This window comes from Platalea leucorodia (genome assembly GCF_965183815.1).
Source record: "Platalea leucorodia genome assembly, chromosome: 5".
Classification (NCBI taxonomy): domain Eukaryota; kingdom Metazoa; phylum Chordata; class Aves; order Pelecaniformes; family Threskiornithidae; genus Platalea; species Platalea leucorodia.
The window spans coordinates 21,711,486-21,729,564 of NC_138827.1; the positions used below are offsets into that span (position 1 = coordinate 21,711,486).

Genomic DNA, 18,079 nt, shown 5'->3' on the forward strand with positions numbered 1-18,079 from the left:
GTGTCGTCCACTGCAGTTCCTACTTGCTTCCTGCACAGGCTGTGTGGGTTTGCACCAGATGTTGGGACGGCTCTTCAGGGCGGCGCTGCTTGCCGGGACGGGACGTCTCCTTTGTCCTCCCGTTTGCTGGAGGGAGGTACGGCCGAAACGGCAGGCTGATCTGGATGATGAAATCCATACACGGTCCAGCTGTGAGCTGAGATCAGTATGGAGATGGCAGCTTTATTCTTGCACAAAGGTGACAGTCCGGCTGTTAGGTTTTGCAGGCTCGTACCCCAGCACACCCCCGCGGGGAGATGCAAACGGCCCCTCTGGGCCTGCAGCCCCAGGCGCTGGGGCGACCCCGCTCGGGGCCGGGGGCAGGCTCTGCCGGCCGGCCCCGCTCCCCCTTCGCGCCACCACTTCGCCGTCGCGGCGTCCACCCTGCGCCGCCGGGCGGGACACGGCCGGGGTCGGGGCCGCGGCCTCGCCGCCGCGCCCAGCGCTCCGCGGGGCGGCTGCCAGAGCCGCGTCCCCGCCCGAGGGGCGCCGCCGGGCCCCGCCTGCTCGGCGGGCGGCGGGGCGGCGCCGGGCCGGCTCCGGCGAGGGATGGCGGCGGCGCGGAGGGCGCGGGCGGGGGACCCCCGCGCTGGCTTCAGGCGGCCGGCGGCGGAGCCGGGCCCCGCCGTGCCGCAGGGGCTGATCCGGGCGGCTCGGAAGAGCGGGCAGTTAAACCTGTCGGGCCGGAGCCTCACGGAGGGTGAGCGCCGGGCGGCGGAGGCCCCGCCGCGGCTGCTGCCGCCCCGGGGCGGCGTGGGCGAGCTCGGGGCCGGCGGGGACGCGCGGCTCCTTGCCCTCCCCCGTAGCTGGCGGCTACACCCGCTCTTCCCGCGCCTCGGCCACGCTAAGCCGGGCTCGCTGCCTCGCTGGAAGCGGCGGCGCTGCCGCGGAGGGCCGGGGCGGCGCTGGGCCTGCCGCCCGCGCCTTTCTGCGGCGGGGTGGGAGCCCGGGGAAGGCGGCTGCGCTGGTGCCGGGCCCTCGGCTCTCCCGAGCACCACCCGGCTGCAGCTGAGGAGCGGGCGCCGCGGCGGCGGCGGTTGGCGGCCGGTTCCGCGGGCTTCGGTTCCTCCTGTGCCGGGGGTTTGTGCTTGGCAACGCCGTCCGGGCGGGAGGGGAATAATACAGAGGGAGCGGCAACCACGAACGTTTCCTGCCGTCTGCTTGCAGCTGCGCTTGCTTTTGGCTGTTGCTGGCAGGTTTCCATCAGCCTGTTACTGTCGGCTCTAGAAAAATGCCTCTAGGAAAACAGTGGGCTATATGTGTGTATGTATATATGAAAAGCACTATGATAGTGGAAGTTTGAGAGTAAATATCAGAAGAATTTAGTTGACGCGTGTATGTTTGTGTATGTAGTGCCTCAACATGTGTGGCGGATAAATTTGGATACTCCAGCGGAGGCTCATCAAAATCTCTCTTTTGGCGCGGCGGATCGCTGGTGGGAGCAAACAGATCTGACCAAGCTGATACTCGCCTCAAACAAACTGCAATGTCTTTCAGAAGATGTCAAACTTCTGCCTGCACTCACTGTTCTGGATGTAAGTACAGTGATCCTCTTACGGTAGGACTGTACTCTCTCTCTAGGTGGTGGGAAAACATGGCCTTAGATCTTTGTTTTCGATTTCCCTGTCATGGTGGATGTGTAGAAGTGGCGTTGGTGTATTCTCAGGATAAAAGATTGTTACAGATCACTGATAGTATACCAATTTATATGCTGGTAGCGGGTACTGTTCTGTAGAAAGATCTAGGAAGCTTTATTATGGACACTGAAGGAAGAGCTATTACTGGATGCAGCCACCTTTCCTGCACACCCCCCCCCCTTCACATCTAATCTCTTTACTGTCAATTCAGTAGAATTTTGACAGATTGGCAGTTGCAATGCTGCTATTGGTAATTGCATTGAGGCGTGTGTATAGCTGTTAGTTTTATACAAAATAATTCTGTGTATTAGGTTAGCTTGATTTGGTTTTGGGGTAGGGAAAGAAAACCTACCAGGTACAGACTAGTAACTGTATTCTAAAACCTTTATTTTCCAGGTGCATGATAATCAACTGACATTGCTTCCTTCTGCTTTAGGACAATTAGAAAATCTTCAGAAACTTGATGTCAGGTAAGTACACGTTACAGAACTCAAACGAGAAATATTGCAGTGACTTTCACAGTGCGAAGAGATTGCAATATATCAATTTTTATCAGTTTGTAACTAGAGAATATGAATATATTGAGAATAGTAAGTTTTGGATCAAAACTGATGATCTTAGGTTTGTTAAAATTATTTTCACTGATACTCAAAGTCAGTGCCTTACTTGGGAGGTGAAAAACAGTGGTATTTTGAATAATCACACAAAAGCAATATCTGCATTCATGTGCCTCAGTCTGGCAATTTTGTTTTAAAGGAACAAAAGTGCTTTTTGACATGAATAATGTACATTGGAAATAATTGTATAGATCTTGTTCATGCTGGAAAGTTCATATTCTTCAGTTTACTGGGGTAATTTTGTTAATTTGTGCGCAAGGAGCAAGAGGGTATGCTGCCACTGTGTGTGTGAACTACATAAAAGAAAAGAATGTAAGATCCAGCTGGAATATTGTAAATTCAGATGAGGATTAAAAGTATTCTTGAACAAATAAACAAACATAATTAGTTTCTCCTAGGAAACTAATCCATTGTAGAGGGCTGCAACAGTTGTAGGAGACAGATTTTTCTTAAAGGTGACGGTATCCTGAACAGGAAGCATATGTGCATGCTGCAGTGTGAGAATGTTTTGCAGAAGCCTGTGTCACTGCAGCTGTAATTAAGAGTTAGTCTGTGCCAGCACGGAATATCCAGTGTATCTGGTGCTGGGTGTGCTTTGTACTTGCTCTAGGGTCTGCAGAGTTTGTGTTTCAACAGGCCGTGTGTGACTAAGATAATCCGGCTGACACAAGTGGTGCAACTCTAGTTTGGATAGCATCATATGTAACAGAAGTGTTCTTCATGTGGTTATGTTCTTAAAACTACTTAGTGATTGTTTTTTCCCTTTGTGTTCCATGTTTTAATACTAGCCACAACAAACTGAAAAGTATCCCAGAAGAGTTGGTGCAGTTGTCACATTTGAAGAGCCTTCTTCTTCATCACAATGAGCTGAGTCACTTGCCGGATGGATTTGGACAGCTTGTCAATTTAGAAGAATTGGTAAATTACAACTTTTTGAAAAATATTTATTTGCAGAAAGGCTGATATATTCATGTTTTGCTACTGCTAATTAAAAAAAACATAGCGTAGATGGCAGAACTTTGTGAGTATTCTAATGACTTATGTAGGTTGTCAGTTATTACATGGCTTTTTTTTTGTTTGTTTGAAACCAAGTTTTGCTCTTGATTTGCCAAATATTTTAAGAGAAATCAAATCTCTTGTGATCTGTCAGTCATGGGAGACTTGTTTCTTCCATTCACATTTCTACCAGGGAGATCCTGAAGATGTCAGCCACCTAATTTTAATGTTCTGCCAGTAATTAACTTTGCAGTAGCAGTACTCTTGGGATATTTTAAACATCTCTATTTCTAACCTCTCTCTTTCTTCCCCTCTCTCTTTCTTTTTTTAATCTTCAGGATCTGTCCAACAACCATCTCACAGACATTCCATCAAGTTTTGCTTTGCTCATTAACCTAGTGCGACTCAATTTGGCTTGTAATCAACTCAAGAACCTGCCTGCAGATATCAGTGCAATGAAAAGTAAATTAGTTTCCTCAGATTATTAAATGCCATACAGCCAGTTCTGTAGTTATGTTCAGAAATGTTGTGCATATTATTCAGGATTTTAAAAATAGCTTATTAAAGAGTTACTGTATTCTCAGGAATATTAGTTCAGAATTATTTTAAAAAATGAGCTACAGCTACTGTATATCAAACTTGAGTCCTCTTATGGTTCATATTTCTTTATAAATGGGACACAGAATGATCAGAAAAGTGTGAGGATAAATATTGTTCTGCTTAGAAGTTGTTAGCCTTAAGACTGCAATAAGCAATTTGACAATTTTTTTTCTTTATTGCATATTTTGAGTGGCAAATAAAGCATAAATGAGAGAGAGTTGAAATTGTTGGAGTGAAAAACCTCATAAATTAGAGGGTGATAACATTGAATTGTAATATTTGAATGTTAAATGTCAAGCTGACTAGTAGTTGATATGAAACGCATATTTTAATAGCCATGGCAGATCTACAGGAACAGGTAGTAGACTGCTAGCTTTTATAAATGCTATAAAAATTACCTGCAGATCTTTCTGAGATGGTCTACAATCTTTGTAGACCAATCAATGTTGTTATATTTATTTAAAAAAACAGGATATTTATGCTTCTGTAGAAAACTACTTTTATTTTCTCTTTCTTTTCTGTTTGTCACTTGCGCGCTTACTTCTCTAGGCTTAAGACAACTGGATTGTACCAAAAACTACCTGGAAACTGTACCTTCTAAATTAGCGACTATGGCATCTTTGGAACAACTTTATCTGAGAAAAAATAAATTACGTTCCTTACCAGAATTTCCCTCATGCAAATTACTGAAGGTAGGGTTTGAATTGGTTGATATACTGTAAATGTATTTGCTGTAAACTTTTAAAATAATAGCTGTTACTTTAAACACAAATTTTTGTGAATTGCTGTGATCACAAGTTTATAATTCTGTGTGTACAAATCTATTTAATACATCCATATTTGCAGTTACTGTCCACATTGGTCAATCTTAAGGTCATTTGGAAGACAGATTTGCAGCAGTACTCTTCAGATTTGGAAAATAAAGGAGATATTTAGAAGAGGAATGACTGAAAAACTAGATCTAATATTGCCTGCAACAGTTATTGTTTATCTCTCGGAACATTTTCTGGATAAATTTACTTCGTTCACTATAATTTTTTCCTTTGTAACTGCAGAGAAAGTATACTTTTTTTTTCCTTTTGGAAAACATCAGAAATTTGTTACTCAACTAATAGAAAAATGTTTGGGCCAATTGAAGGCCTATATCGCTGTGTTGTTTCCAATGACCAAATCCATCAAAGAATGCAGATACCTTCATAGTTCTGCATAACTCTGAACTCAGCAGTTAAAATCCCAAGCTATTTCAGCATTTTCTAACAAAATTCATGTTGATATATGAAGTTCAGTGTCTTAACGTGACCAGCAGCACGTGTACGCTCTTTTTTGGTCTAAAGAAGCGTTCAATTGTTCCATTATAAGTGAAGCATTTCCAATAGGGACATGGAGAGCTGCTCTCTCTACTTCCTATAACTTGGAATTTAAGGAACTTCTTGAGCAAAGAAGTCGTTGACAAGTTCTTCACAAATGCCGAGCAAGTTTATTCCTAGCTTGGAAATGGAACTCAAAGCTGAGGGTTCTGTGATGGTTTCAGAAAAGCTAAGTTCAGACTCGTGTCTCTGGATCTCTGGAGGCTTTGATATTTCATGTGTAGATGAAAGGGAATCAAGATCTATGTTTTCTCCACGTCACCATATGTTTTTGCCAGTGCCATGATTTAGGAGACTAGTAAGTTATAAAGTAATTTTACTAGAGTAACATAATTGTAGGTGATCTTTGCTTCCGTAGGAATTACATGCCGGTGAAAATCAAATTGAAATATTAAATGCAGAGAATCTGAAGCATCTGAATTCCCTCTCTGTATTGGAACTTAGAGACAACAAGATAAAATCAGTTCCTGATGAAATTACTCTGCTTCAGAAGCTGGAGCGACTTGACCTCGCCAACAATGATATCAGTAGGTAATGCTAAAAACTGCATTATGTCTGTGGTGAGGCTAATGGCATCTAATTCTATGGCTGATGTATTTCACTTTGTAAAATGAAATTAAAAAAAGACTTAATCATAAAATGAAGGAACCCTTTCTATATTGTGTAAATGCTGTGATCAAACTGTGCCTTTCTTAAATGGGCTACATTCTGTATCTTTTTATTTGAACCTGAGCTTTGGAATACTAGGCCATCTGACAAACCATTGCAAATTCTTCAGAATTTGTTTTGAAGCTGCTTTGAAATGAGTTGCTTCCATTTGCAGATTGCCTTACACGTTGGGGAACCTTCCTCAGTTGAAATTCCTGGCATTAGAGGGAAATCCTTTGAGAACCATTCGAAGAGACCTTCTGCAAGTAAGCACTGTAGACAATATGTAAAGTTTGGTTATGTCGCTTATGTACGTTATCCAAATTGTGTAGACAAAACATTTAAAAAAAATTAGGAAACATCCAGATTTCAAGCAGCCTGTGCAGCTTTAATCCATCTCTTTTGTTTGGGTGTGTTGTGGTTCAGATACTCTTTCCACTGGAGTCTGATGCAGGGCATAAGATCATGAGGACTGTGGAATAAAGGAAGTTGTTACTTTATAGGACCTGTTTCTGATTTGCTGCAGAAGTTATAATATATATTGCAAATGAAGCAATGGATATCTGGGAAAAAAAGGATAAGGCAGCTGTCTGCCGCATAATCCTGTTGCAATCACAGTTCGTCGCAGTGCTAGGCGAGTACTTTACATCAGGCTTTTCCTCGATGAGCGTGGATTTCTGTTTTTCATTTCCTACTTGCCTGAATTAAGGATCTAGGATTCAATTTCCAAAGCATATTTAATCACAGGTGCATTTTGAGTCATGGCAATCCGATGTACTACGTTTTCTTATGGATAACCTACACCTCAGATCAGCATTCTCTCTGTAGGTAACTGGCAAAGTGAAGGTGTGAATTGTGCATGAGAAAACAAGTACGTAGGGCAGCAGGGAGGCTGGAGCGTGGGCACTACTGCTGCTATAGCATTCCCTTTTTTTTTTTCCCCAGTAGGCCCCTCTTCTCGTTGGTGGTATACATTACTTCTTCCTGTGCTTTTGCCAGTGTTATAAAATAAATGTTTACAAAGCACTGGGATTCTCTAAAAATAAGCAATACTGAAGACTCTCTATTGAAATGAAATTTTGTAACATCTGTCAGAAGGGGGAAAACGTGTATCTGATGAAGTGAGCATTGTATGCACTAAGTTAATGAGGAGGGGTTCTGTGGATGGAAGTCATACATGATTCCAGAGCTCAAAGTTGGCTTAAAATGTACATGCAAAGGAGTCTGAGTTAGGGTTGCCTGGCTACTTCAGTTCTGGTATTCCCTAGCTTCTGACAATTTGCTGTCTTTCAAATGTAAGAGCACAGATGGGTGTAATTTCTTGTGTGTATTCCAAATTTGTAGCAAACAACAGGTACAAGGATTCCATTATGACATTTTATACTTGCATTGTCTTGATCCATTACCAACACTGTAAATTCATATAACTGGAATTTTGTATGCCTGTGTAGATTTTTTTACACTTGATTTGGAGGAGTAATTGGTAAAGCTTGTAGGGTTCCCCAGGCATTTCTTAGCAACTTGTGAATACTGAGATTAAGGATTGGCAAGGACTGGGGGGTGCGTATAGTCTACCAGGCACAGATACTTCTCTTGTCCATCCTTGCTCCATCTCATCTTTTCCTCAGACCTCTCATTCAAGTCCCAAACCCCTTCTTGTTTCTTGATAAATTTCCAGTCGTCTTCTGTTAAATCCTAGTCTCCCCTTTTTGCGTAACACAGCAACCTGGCTGTTGAGCTTTGTCTTAGTGTCTGCTTTCCTCTCCACACAAGCCACGTGACTGTTACTCAGCTTTTTGTTTGACCTTCACCTTTTCCTTAAAAGTTTTCAGGTTCTTCCATATTGGCTTCTCTTGTCTTGCTCAGCTCAGCACATGCCATGCCTAGCCGTGCCCGCAGTCAGTCCCAGTCTCCTCCAGCCTCTCTTAGTCTTTTGTCTTCTGTTTATAGTTTTGGACACGGTAAGTTATCAGAATACTGAACAGTCAGCTTCCTTGACAAATTTTAAATCTCTTCTCCAAAGCGTAACTGTTTTAGACCTTTTTAAAGAGAAGGTTAAGTTTATTGGAACATTTTTTCCTTGCTCTTGGAGCTGGCTAACTACTTCAGATAAAAAGCTAAAAATGTGAAGCCTGAAGTAGTGACATGGCATTGGAAATTTTCAACTGGAATAAATAAAAAATTGCAAATAAGCAAGTTCATAAGCTGCTGCAAAGAGGGTTTTTCTACGGGAAGCGTCAGGTGGCTTTTATAGTCAGCAGTGCTATGGGCTTCACCTGTGTGACTGGAAGGGTCATTCTTGTCAAACAGCTGTGTAAATACTGGCTGGCAAACGCTCATTGCCTTTTTTTTTTTTCTTTTTTTTTTTAAAGAAAGGCACCCAGGAACTTCTGAAATATCTAAGAAGCAGAATGCAAGGTATGTTGCTCTATTGCATTGCATCTTAAAGAGACTATTTCTAAGGAATTAAAATGAAGTAGAACCTACGGAGGGTAGCTGTTTCAATCCAGTTTCCTTCAGTTATCCTGCAGTAATAGAGTTTTCTTTACTCAACAGTTTGCTCTTATATTTCAGTGCTGTTTCTTATTCTGTTAGATAATACCAAATAACAAACATTACTGAGGATTATAATTTAGAAAACAATTTTAAGTATTTTTCCCCTGGTCCCTTTATGCATTTTGCATGAGGAATTCCAGTAGCTTTTTTATTTTTCCCCTGAACGTCATGGGAAATTTACATAAGGGGTTTGTCGTTTTAAGCTCACCATCTGTCTGCTGTCTTGATTGCAGTATAGAAGAGTAGGTGAGATTTTGCAAAGGTATTATGTGTTATTCATTCATGTAATAACATGGTCAGTACAGTCCTGTGATTCCCAGAAAGGACGTGCATAAAAGAAGTCTGCTTTAAAGTCTTGGTGATGCCATGAAGTCTACCACGTAGCTGACTAAGAATATAAAAAGTTTTGGGGGAGAAAGTAACCATTTATTTTAAACATCATTCTAATCCTGGCCTGTTAGAATTCATCTTTCTCCTATCTAATAGTCTTGATCCCAACATTCCCTATAGAAATAATTAAAAAGTCATAAAGCAGAAAATCAGATTAAATATTTCAAGGGAATTACTTCTCTGCACAAATGCTGTATGTTTTTCGCAGAATCCTCTCTTGGTTTCAAAGCTCCGCCTCCGTGGATTAAAAAGCACCTAGATGATTCTGTATCACGTTTCTCTAACAGATACAGTACTTTGTAAAAGTGAACGGATAGTATTAAAAAAGCAGACAAAAAGTTGCTAGCTGCTTCTGTGCACTCAAGGCACTTTCCAGATTCATACCTGGGCTTCTAGATCACCGAGATATTTTGGCAGTTGGTTTTTTTTTTCCTTTTTGTTCTGTGTTTTTTAAACAAAATAGTGGAGATGACAGTTTATTCTATAGGAAACAGGCTGTCAGAGTCTTTAAGTAACTTGCATGCTGAGAAGATTAAATCCTTTCAAAACAGGACTTCAGTTTTACCATCTTTAGAAATCTTCATCTTAAGTTTTAAAACATAAAGTAAGCAAAATGACCGAGTTCATTGGTCATGTTAAATATAATATGGAAAGGATTATGCTGCACTTAAATGGCAAAAAATGCTTGACCTCTTAATTTAGGAGAGGCCTTGATAATACATGCAAGCAACTTTTATTGAAAATGGTATGTGTGAATTTTCCTTTTTGTTAAGTGGGTTTTCTCTCCGTCTGCCAGAGGATGGCAGTATTTATTAGGTTACTGCAGCATATGAAATCGCTTCAAAATGTCCGGTTCTATGCAAATCTGACGTATTATGAACTTGACAAAAATTAATTGGATGCTAGAGTGCATACTCAGAAGCTTATCTGGTGAACTCTAACAGATAATATAATTGTGGATAATAAAGTTAGCTAATGTCTTGCAGGTACAGCAATGCTTATGATTTTACTCTACCTGTTCTAGCATCTAAGTTGGAGCTGAACCATTAGCAGTCCTATTTCTATAGAGGTTTAAACTGGAAAAAGTCCTTTTCTTTTTTTTTAAACTCGTTTTTGACCCTTTTGACCTTTCTTAATGAAAGGATAACTAGTTGTGGTTAGGTGCAATTGTTAGTAGACTTTTATTTATGAATGCTGCTGAATTTCCATAGAGTTTTGTTCAATTTCTTTTAGTGGAAGTTGGATTTATTATATGTTTGGACTTCTAGCTAAGCTCCGCTGTACTTACATGCGTGCGAATCCCTAGGGTGTGATGCCACGCCTCATATGTGCAGAATAATGCTTTTAATCTGCGTTTTTTAAACGTTCAAAATAGCCGTGCAACACCAATAGCTTTCTCATGTGGATTGTAGATAGTAATCAAAAGGAACTCTACAGAGGAGGGTACGATGAATGTTTATAAATATTAACGTTTTAACTAAAATTGTGGTCAGATTTGCTGTGCTGGATATAGGTGACCTGGATCATCACTCCTAGCCCCAATTCCCTGTTTATCATTGTTTCTAGCTCCCCACCCCTTGGAGGCTACTGCCTAACATAACAGCTAGCTGCTGCTAGCGTAACATCTCTAAAGCTTCCTGACCTATTTTTTCAAAATCCAAGTCAACCCCTCTCCCTTCTACCCAGCCTAAAAAAACCAACCCAGAAACCCAAGATTACAAAAAAACGTTACTAGAAAATTCTTGAAATAATCTGAATCAGAGTATATTCAATTGAGCCAGAATACAGGAAGAATTAAAAAGGGTGATGGCACGTGACTAGGGACACTAAACATCTCCATTTAGGTCATTCAGAACACCGCATCTGACTGCAGCCTGTAGTTTGTGTGACTACATATGTTTGTTATCTCTAGATGATGTAACTAGCTCAAGTGAAGAGCCTCCTGTGACAGCCATGACTCTTCCAAGTGAGTCAAGGATTAACATGCATGCCATAACTTCACTAAAATTATTGGAATATAGGTATGTGTTTTGAAATACTACCTATTTCTAAAGTTGTAAGAACACTTTCCTATTTTTTGCCTTTTTTTTTTTTTTTTTCCTTCATGATATATACCAAACTGTCTGCAAATCCTGCTGCATTTGTGCATTTTTCACTTCAATTCATGTGCTCAGGAGTAGGCAGATTTGAATGGCATTTTTTTTTTAATTATTTCTTTGTATTATCAAATGTTCTGCAGTAACATTCCTTTTACCTCACTGAAATGCTTAATACCTTCAGGTGCTTTTAGTACATTTTAAACTTCTTTAGCAATTTCCATTAAGTCGCAGAACATCTGGTAGTAGGTGAGTATCTCTTCAGTTATTTCTTAAATGTAACCAACAATGTAATTTGTTAGGTTGGGAAAGGGGAAGAAAACCCCGTTTGCTGAGAACTGCCAGGCGAAATACGTAGTCCTGCTGAGAGCTGGACCGTGGAAAGGACCTCGCTGTGGTGAAAGGGCTGGGATGGCTTTGGTCACCACAAATGTTCAGGAGCTCCAAACTGAGTCGTTACCCGAGTTACACATCACTGTGCTGGGGGTGTTTTCTGAGCTGAGTGGGGGAAATTTGTTTAATGCCAATCTTGCTACACTTTCTGGCCCAATATGCAGCATTCACGTGTTTGTTGAGGTAGTGACATAACTCAGCTCTTACTGGTTTTTCTTAAGCAAGATAATAGATCAGGGTGCCAGTGTGAAATTATATTATTGTCCAGATGATGTGTAGCGTGGTGCAGTGATTGGTAGCTTTCTGATTAACAGTCCTTCAAGGACTTCAAATTGTAGATATTTATATATCTATTATCATCTTTTTCTAATTAGAAGATGAAAATGTCTTGTTAATAAATAGGAAATGATGAACTTGTTTGTGTTACTCAGCTAAATGCTTTCCTTTGTTTAGTGAGAAACAGGCAGCTGTGATTCCTGATGAAATGTTCAACGCAGTCAGAAGCAATCCTGTCGCCACTGTCAACTTCAGCAAAAATCAGCTGAATGAAATTCCTCCAAGGTACTTTTGTAAAGGTCATTCTCTATTTGTTACTTTCTTTTCTACTTTTGTTCTTGAGCATCTTGTGTTTTTCCTAATCAAGTACGTTGACACTTTATGCTAGGTATGTGTGTGTATGCACTCACACACACAAACGGAAGTATAATTGAGATGCTGAATAATACACTTGCATTTCTAGCATGAGTAGCATGCAAGTGGGTTCATTGATTAGCAGGAAGACTGCAGTAAAAAGAAGCCTGGCTATACTCAATGGTGCTTTCATTACATGTTGTTTTTCATCTTGCTTTGCTAAGCATTGTTGAAATGAATGAGGGGAGACTGATGTGACTTTTCATAATAATGAAGTGCTGTTCTTAACTACAGTGTAGTATTGTTTTCTCTCCAAAGCGGTCTTTTTCCCATGTGAAGATAATCTGTGTGGATTCACCACTTTATTGGGTAATAGCTTTGTATTATAGCTGAGGTTCTATTTAAATTCAGTCTCTTCAGATAGCATAATTATTTCTGGTGTTTTTTTTAAGGAAGCCTGAACAATTTCCTTGCCTCTTCTCTTGATAGATTTTGTGCCCCATCGCATAGCATTTGATATTATTGCACTTGTTACTTCATCCACAGTCAAGGAAAAGCTTTCTGTTGACACTAATGGGAATAAATAGTCTTTGTGTGTAAGGAGGAAGGTTACTGCATCTCTGGTAGCCCAAGAAAATCCTGAAAGCTGATTTTTAAGGATACCACCACATATGTGGGGGTAACTTATTTCCATTCTTGGACCCAAGTGTGCTGAACATTTAACTTTTAGCACATAGAACTTGCAGAGGTGCGATCTCTTTCTCATAGGAAAACATCTCTTTTTCAGTACAATTTATAGAAAATCAATTTAGTGAGATAATGCTTGTGCCTCCCATGCTTTTTCACTGTATTAGAGGCTGTTGCATTCACTGAGGAGGAAGGTGTAGGTGTGCAGCTGCTAGGTGCCAGAGAATTCGGTGGCAATCCAGATAGGAGAGATGAGTATTTAGCTCCTTTAAATTACCTTTTGTTTTTAGGGCTAAAACAGAGATTCTCTTATAGGGATTCAACAGCTAACTTTTTGAGCTGTTAAATATCTTACACCAAAACATCTTAATATCATACCCTCTTACAAGCAGCAGCAAATGCTGTGTTTCCTGGAATTTGTAATAGCAGAACAGTGGAACAGAAATGAAACATGGAAATAAAAATAACAATCTCTTTCTGTTTGTTTGACTGCTCAAGAAGATGCATAGTCTTTTTTGTTAAAACATTTCCAGGGCAGGAGATGGCAGTGGTGGTCACCTGTGCCATAGTTTCCAAAATACCTCTTAACTGCATTTAAGTGAGTAGGCTTTTGTAGTAAAATTTACTCTCCTAATCAGTGAGAGAAAATTTACTCTCCTAGTAACTTCAGAAAAATGATTCTGAGCTTTGTCTTTACATCAAGCGTAAGACTCCAGGACAGGCAGCTTTCACAGGTGAAGTGTCCATTATCTTCACTCCACAAAATGGCTTCTGAAATGTCCAGAAACACAGTGTGTCCTTGATTTGTAGAATAAAGCAGGTTTTTTTTCAGTGACTTAGAAAATAGAATGCAAACATGACCTTACATAATAAAAGTATATTCATGTTGGGTTTCAGGATTGTGGAGCTGAAAGACTCGGTTTGTGACGTCAACCTTGGCTTCAATAAAATCTCATCTATTTCCTTGGAGCTTTGCAGGCTCCATAAATTGACACATTTGGATATCAGGTTTGTGACGTGTGTTGGACTTCCTTTCTCGGTAACTTATTTTCCTGCCTTTTTAAACCAGCCATCTGTTACAGTGGAATAGCAGTACTGAAATAATTTTTCATTTCCCAAAATGCCTCCATGACAGCTGAATGACCGGCAGATCTGAAATAGCAAGTGGCCTAGATTTAGGCATTGGTTAAAGAAAAACACAAAAAACAAGTGGACAAGCTCTGATACTTGCTGTGATGAAAGGTCTTGTCTCAGTCATAAAAGGGTCTCGGAGATGTTAAGCTGCTATCTAAACCCAGCCCTTCTTCCTCCCCCAAAAAACCCCAAACCCCCACACCAAAAAATCCTGGAGGATAGCTGGGAAGTAGTACAGTGAAGGTACAAACCCTCTTGTGCTGCCTGAAACTGAAGCTGTCTGTAGGTATTTTATTTGCAACAGATAGTTACTTACTGTCATTTTACCTTCTCTACTTCTGAAAAATGCTCATTGCATTTGTTTAGACATCAGGATCAGCTCGCTGGCATTTATTTTGGTGTTTCACAAAACGAAAAGTAGCAAAGCACAGTTGCAGAGACAGGTTGTTACTTTGGTTTGGTTTAAAGTAATCTGCCTGTGCCTGGAGGGAGTCCAGCAAGGGGCCACTGGGATGCTGAAAGGTCTGGAGCATCTCTGCTATGAGGAGAGGCTGGGAGAGCTGGGACTGCTGAGCCTGGAGCAGAGCAGGCCCAGGGGGATCTCACCCATGTGTATAAACACCTGCAGGGAGGGTGCAGAGGGGACGGAGCCAGGCTCTTCCCAGTGGTGCCCAGTGCCAGGACCAGAGGCCATGGGCACACACTGACACACAGGAGGGTCCCTCTGGACATCAGGAAACACTTTCTTGCTGTGGGGGTGACCGAGCGCTGGCACAGGTTGCCCAGGGAAGCAGTGGTGCCTCCATCCATGGAGATGTTCAGAACCCAACTGGACGTGGTCCTGGGCCACCTGCTCTAGGAGACTGGACCAGATGATCTCCAGAGGTCCCTGCCAACCTCAGCCAGTCTGTGACGCAGTGACATACGTGCTGCGGGTGGAGGAGTTAGGCTGAAGACTGCAGAAATGGATGGTAATAGGAGATTGATAAGGGCACAAGGTGGAATATCTTGGTGATTAAGAATTTAGGTCTGAGACTGGGCATCTTTTAGTGAGTGGTCTTTATTTTCCTGTAATGCCTTTTTGTGTCACACTCAGGACATACCTTCTTTGTCCTTACAAACCCCTGTCTTCCTTGTATTTAAGAAGCTTCTGAATGGCTCCCTGTTGTGGGAAACACTAGGGTAACAGTAGCCATAAACAACTTTGTTACAGCAATTGGATACCAGGCTAAATGAATTTTGAAGAGGTTTAGAGTTATCCTACTGATTCACTTTGGCACCAAGATCTGGCTGGTTTCATAAGCTTTCCTCTGAAACCCAAGGAGCTGAATCGCCAAGCGGGTTTGTGGAGTTGTGAGATGCTTTGAAACACTTGGGAATCTTTAGAGGACAGACTTTAAATCTCCTACTGGCAGAAATGAGAATGCAAACCTGGCTTGCGTTAGCAAGCATCTGTACTCGAGCATGGTCTTGACCCATTTATGAAGAAATTAATTGGTTTAAGACAGCATGTTAGCACTGATAAATGTGCATGTTCTGTCTCTGTGGATTCTTAACTAAAACTTTGTAGAAGTTAGTGATTATTGTTTGTCTTCATTTGATATCCAGAAATAATTTTTTGACATCTTTACCTGAGGAAATGGAGGCACTCACAAGACTGCAAATAATAAATCTTTCTTTTAATAGGTGAGTAACTATTTATATATTTTTTTTTATCTACAATAATAAAAAGAACTGGGCTGAATTCAATACGATTTTCCTGTGATGTAAGAATGAGGAGGCACTTGATCAACTAGCTGTGAGCTTAAAACAGACAAAGTGCATGTACTTCTTTACACAATGGGTAGTGTATTTTGGGAACTTTCTGCCACAAAAGTTTCGGAGAGAGACAGTAGCAGTTGGTTAAAAAAGGGATTAAACAATCTTGTGAACAATATATCAAAAAGTGGATACCAACAGGACTACCCTTTGGCATCCGGAACACAGCAGTTCTGACTGGTGGAAGAACACGCGGGGAATGGGCGGCAGGAACAGCCGGGCGGTGTCCCTGAAGAGCACCTGCTATTGCTGCTGTTGCTCGCAGCAGGGACGCAGCGCTGGGCGGGAAGCAGCGTTCCTCTGACTCAGCAGGGCATTTCTGAAGTGCACAGAGAACAAGTGGCCGTTGTTCTCCTTCTTTACACCGGCGAGTCACATTCTGCGTGACAGCCAGCCTGCTTGGCCTCTTAGAGGTGCGGAGCCGTCACTGAGCACGTCTTGTTCACCTTGGTCACTGTGTGCAACGTAAAACAAGGGATGCTTTCTCCTGTCAGAGCAGCAGCTTTAAACATTTACCTTAAATAAACAAAGCTAAAATGCTGTCCGATTTTAAAGGCTGCTAAATTTTTTGAATGCCCTATTTCTGACTCTCATTGGTTTGCCTCCTTTTTCTTGCTGAAGATTTAAAGAATTTCCCAGCGTCCTGTATCACATCGTAGCACTGGAGACTATCCTGCTCAGTAACAACCAGGTTGGGTCCATAGACCCTCTGCAGCTAAAGAAGATGGACAAGCTTGGAACGCTGGACCTTCAGAACAACGACCTCCTCCAGGTGCCACCAGAACTTGGAAACTGTGAAACTCTGAGGTGTGTGTTTGAAGCGATGACCTGTTTTATAAAAATGCATTCTGACTGATGTCGCCAGGGCATGTTTTGTCAGAGGAAAAAGTACTAATCGGCAGTATATTTGTTTGTAGGTCTCGATGCACAAAAAGGGTCTCTCTTACCATTTGTAAAACAATGCAATTTCTTCCGTATTTCCTCAATCCTGTAGAGAATTGGGGGAGTTGTTTCACGATTTTGTAAAAAAATGGAAAGGTGACATTGGCTGTGTAACTCTAATGTTAGAGCCCCAGTGAGTTACCTTGTCTGTATGTACATACGCGCTGCGGGTGCACCTATAGCCAAGCCAGGTAGGCGAGCCATAGCACTGTCTGTCAGTTAACACCTTGAGCTCCGTACCCGTGTCAGTAACTCGTGTTGCTGCAGAAGAGACAGGGTGACGTTCTCTAAATAATGCATGAAGGGACGTGACTGTGCATATCCTTACATAATACACCTCAGAGAAGACACTGACGCGCAAGTAGTCTGCCGTGTCAAAGACGACAAATTCCTGGTCCCTGTGGTTTTCCCCGTTAAGGATGCTTTCCAGAGGGGCTTCAAAAATACAAAAATACCCCACCACTGCCACCCCCCCAAGCAAAAACCTCCACAGAGGTTTATGCACACCAAAGAAGAGCGCGCTAGCAGCTAAGCTAGAAAGTGGCGGGTTATGATTTAACATAGTTTTTTCCCTTTTATTGTGCCATTTCTATATTTCAGACCTTCTTCTTGGAGAGGCTTGCTGAGGAAGTCGGGTGCATGTGTATTGCGTGTCCACAATAATATACCACCACTGATTTATTAGCATAAATTAAAATTCAGATGTCTCTAAAGAAGATAAGTTAGCATGAACTAAGGAAGCAGAAATTAAAATTCTTTTAGTAGAACAGAAGAGGCATTACTTATGAATTTCAAAAGATTCAAAAATCTATATGCAGTATATGAATGTGTTGGTACAAGGGAAAGTCTTTATCCAAGTAACTCAGCATGGCTCTGTTTTTCTAGGACACTTCTGTTAGAAGGAAATCCATTCCGCACTCCCCGAGCAGCCATTTTAGCAAAAGGAACAGCTGCGGTGCTGGAGTATCTGAGAAGCCGAATTCCTACTTGACACAATAGCCCGTGTCCTTGGCAGACTCGGGAAGCAAAGTAGAAGCAAAGTATTACCCCGCCTGACCAACTGCTGTATGGTTTTACTGCCTTCCTCCTCCTTCGCCAACTGTTTGTGAGCCGTGCCCGTGCCATAAAGCACTTAACAACACTGGTTGTAGTTTGCATGTTAAGAACGAACTCACCTATGAAGTATTTTCCCCTCGAGGTTGCATGTTTCAAGAGTGCATTTTAAAATACCACAATGTGTGTTTACACTTTTTGTAATAAAGAATGCCATTGAAAGCTGCCTTCAGTAATAGTGACAGTGTTTTTCCTACAATTCAGCTAATTTTTAAAAGAGCTGTCAGCATCGAAGTATTGGAGCAAAAGGCAGAAGTAAACACTTTGCTTTTTGTGTGCCTGTTTTATAATCTAGTCCCTCTTCACTGCTGCCACAAAAATCAGTTACTGGTCTGTATATGATAAAATGTGTGAACCCTTAAACTGTGCGGGGCCAATAAGGCCGCGGTAGGAGATGTACTGCAGACGTAAAAGTA

The 18,079-nt window shown here is 41.6% G+C and overlaps 1 protein-coding gene across 3 annotated transcripts; it reads left to right on the forward strand.

Moving 5' to 3' along the window:
* Positions 1 to 153: 153 nt before the first annotated feature.
* Positions 154 to 18,040, forward strand: LRRC40 (leucine rich repeat containing 40; the record flags this gene model as incomplete). 3 transcript variants are annotated; one of them, XM_082311819.1, is made up of 15 exons in its annotated part: positions 154 to 238; positions 1,393 to 1,574; positions 2,073 to 2,146; positions 3,082 to 3,211; positions 3,628 to 3,751; positions 4,439 to 4,581; positions 5,615 to 5,787; positions 6,080 to 6,170; positions 8,277 to 8,322; positions 10,763 to 10,871; positions 11,793 to 11,900; positions 13,554 to 13,664; positions 15,399 to 15,476; positions 16,230 to 16,415; positions 17,436 to 18,040. In XM_082311819.1, the coding sequence occupies 15 exons, from the start codon at positions 208 to 210 to the stop codon at positions 17,539 to 17,541; spliced, it is 1,692 nt and encodes a 563-aa protein (XP_082167945.1). In that variant the 3' UTR covers positions 17,542 to 18,040. The 3 variants fall into 3 exon arrangements, with proteins under 3 accessions (XP_082167945.1, XP_082167944.1, XP_082167946.1); XM_082311818.1 differs by lacking the exon at positions 154 to 238 and adding an exon at positions 589 to 739; XM_082311820.1 differs by lacking the exons at positions 154 to 238; positions 16,230 to 16,415; positions 17,436 to 18,040 and adding exons at positions 589 to 739; positions 15,750 to 16,178.
* Positions 18,041 to 18,079: the final 39 nt, after the last annotated feature.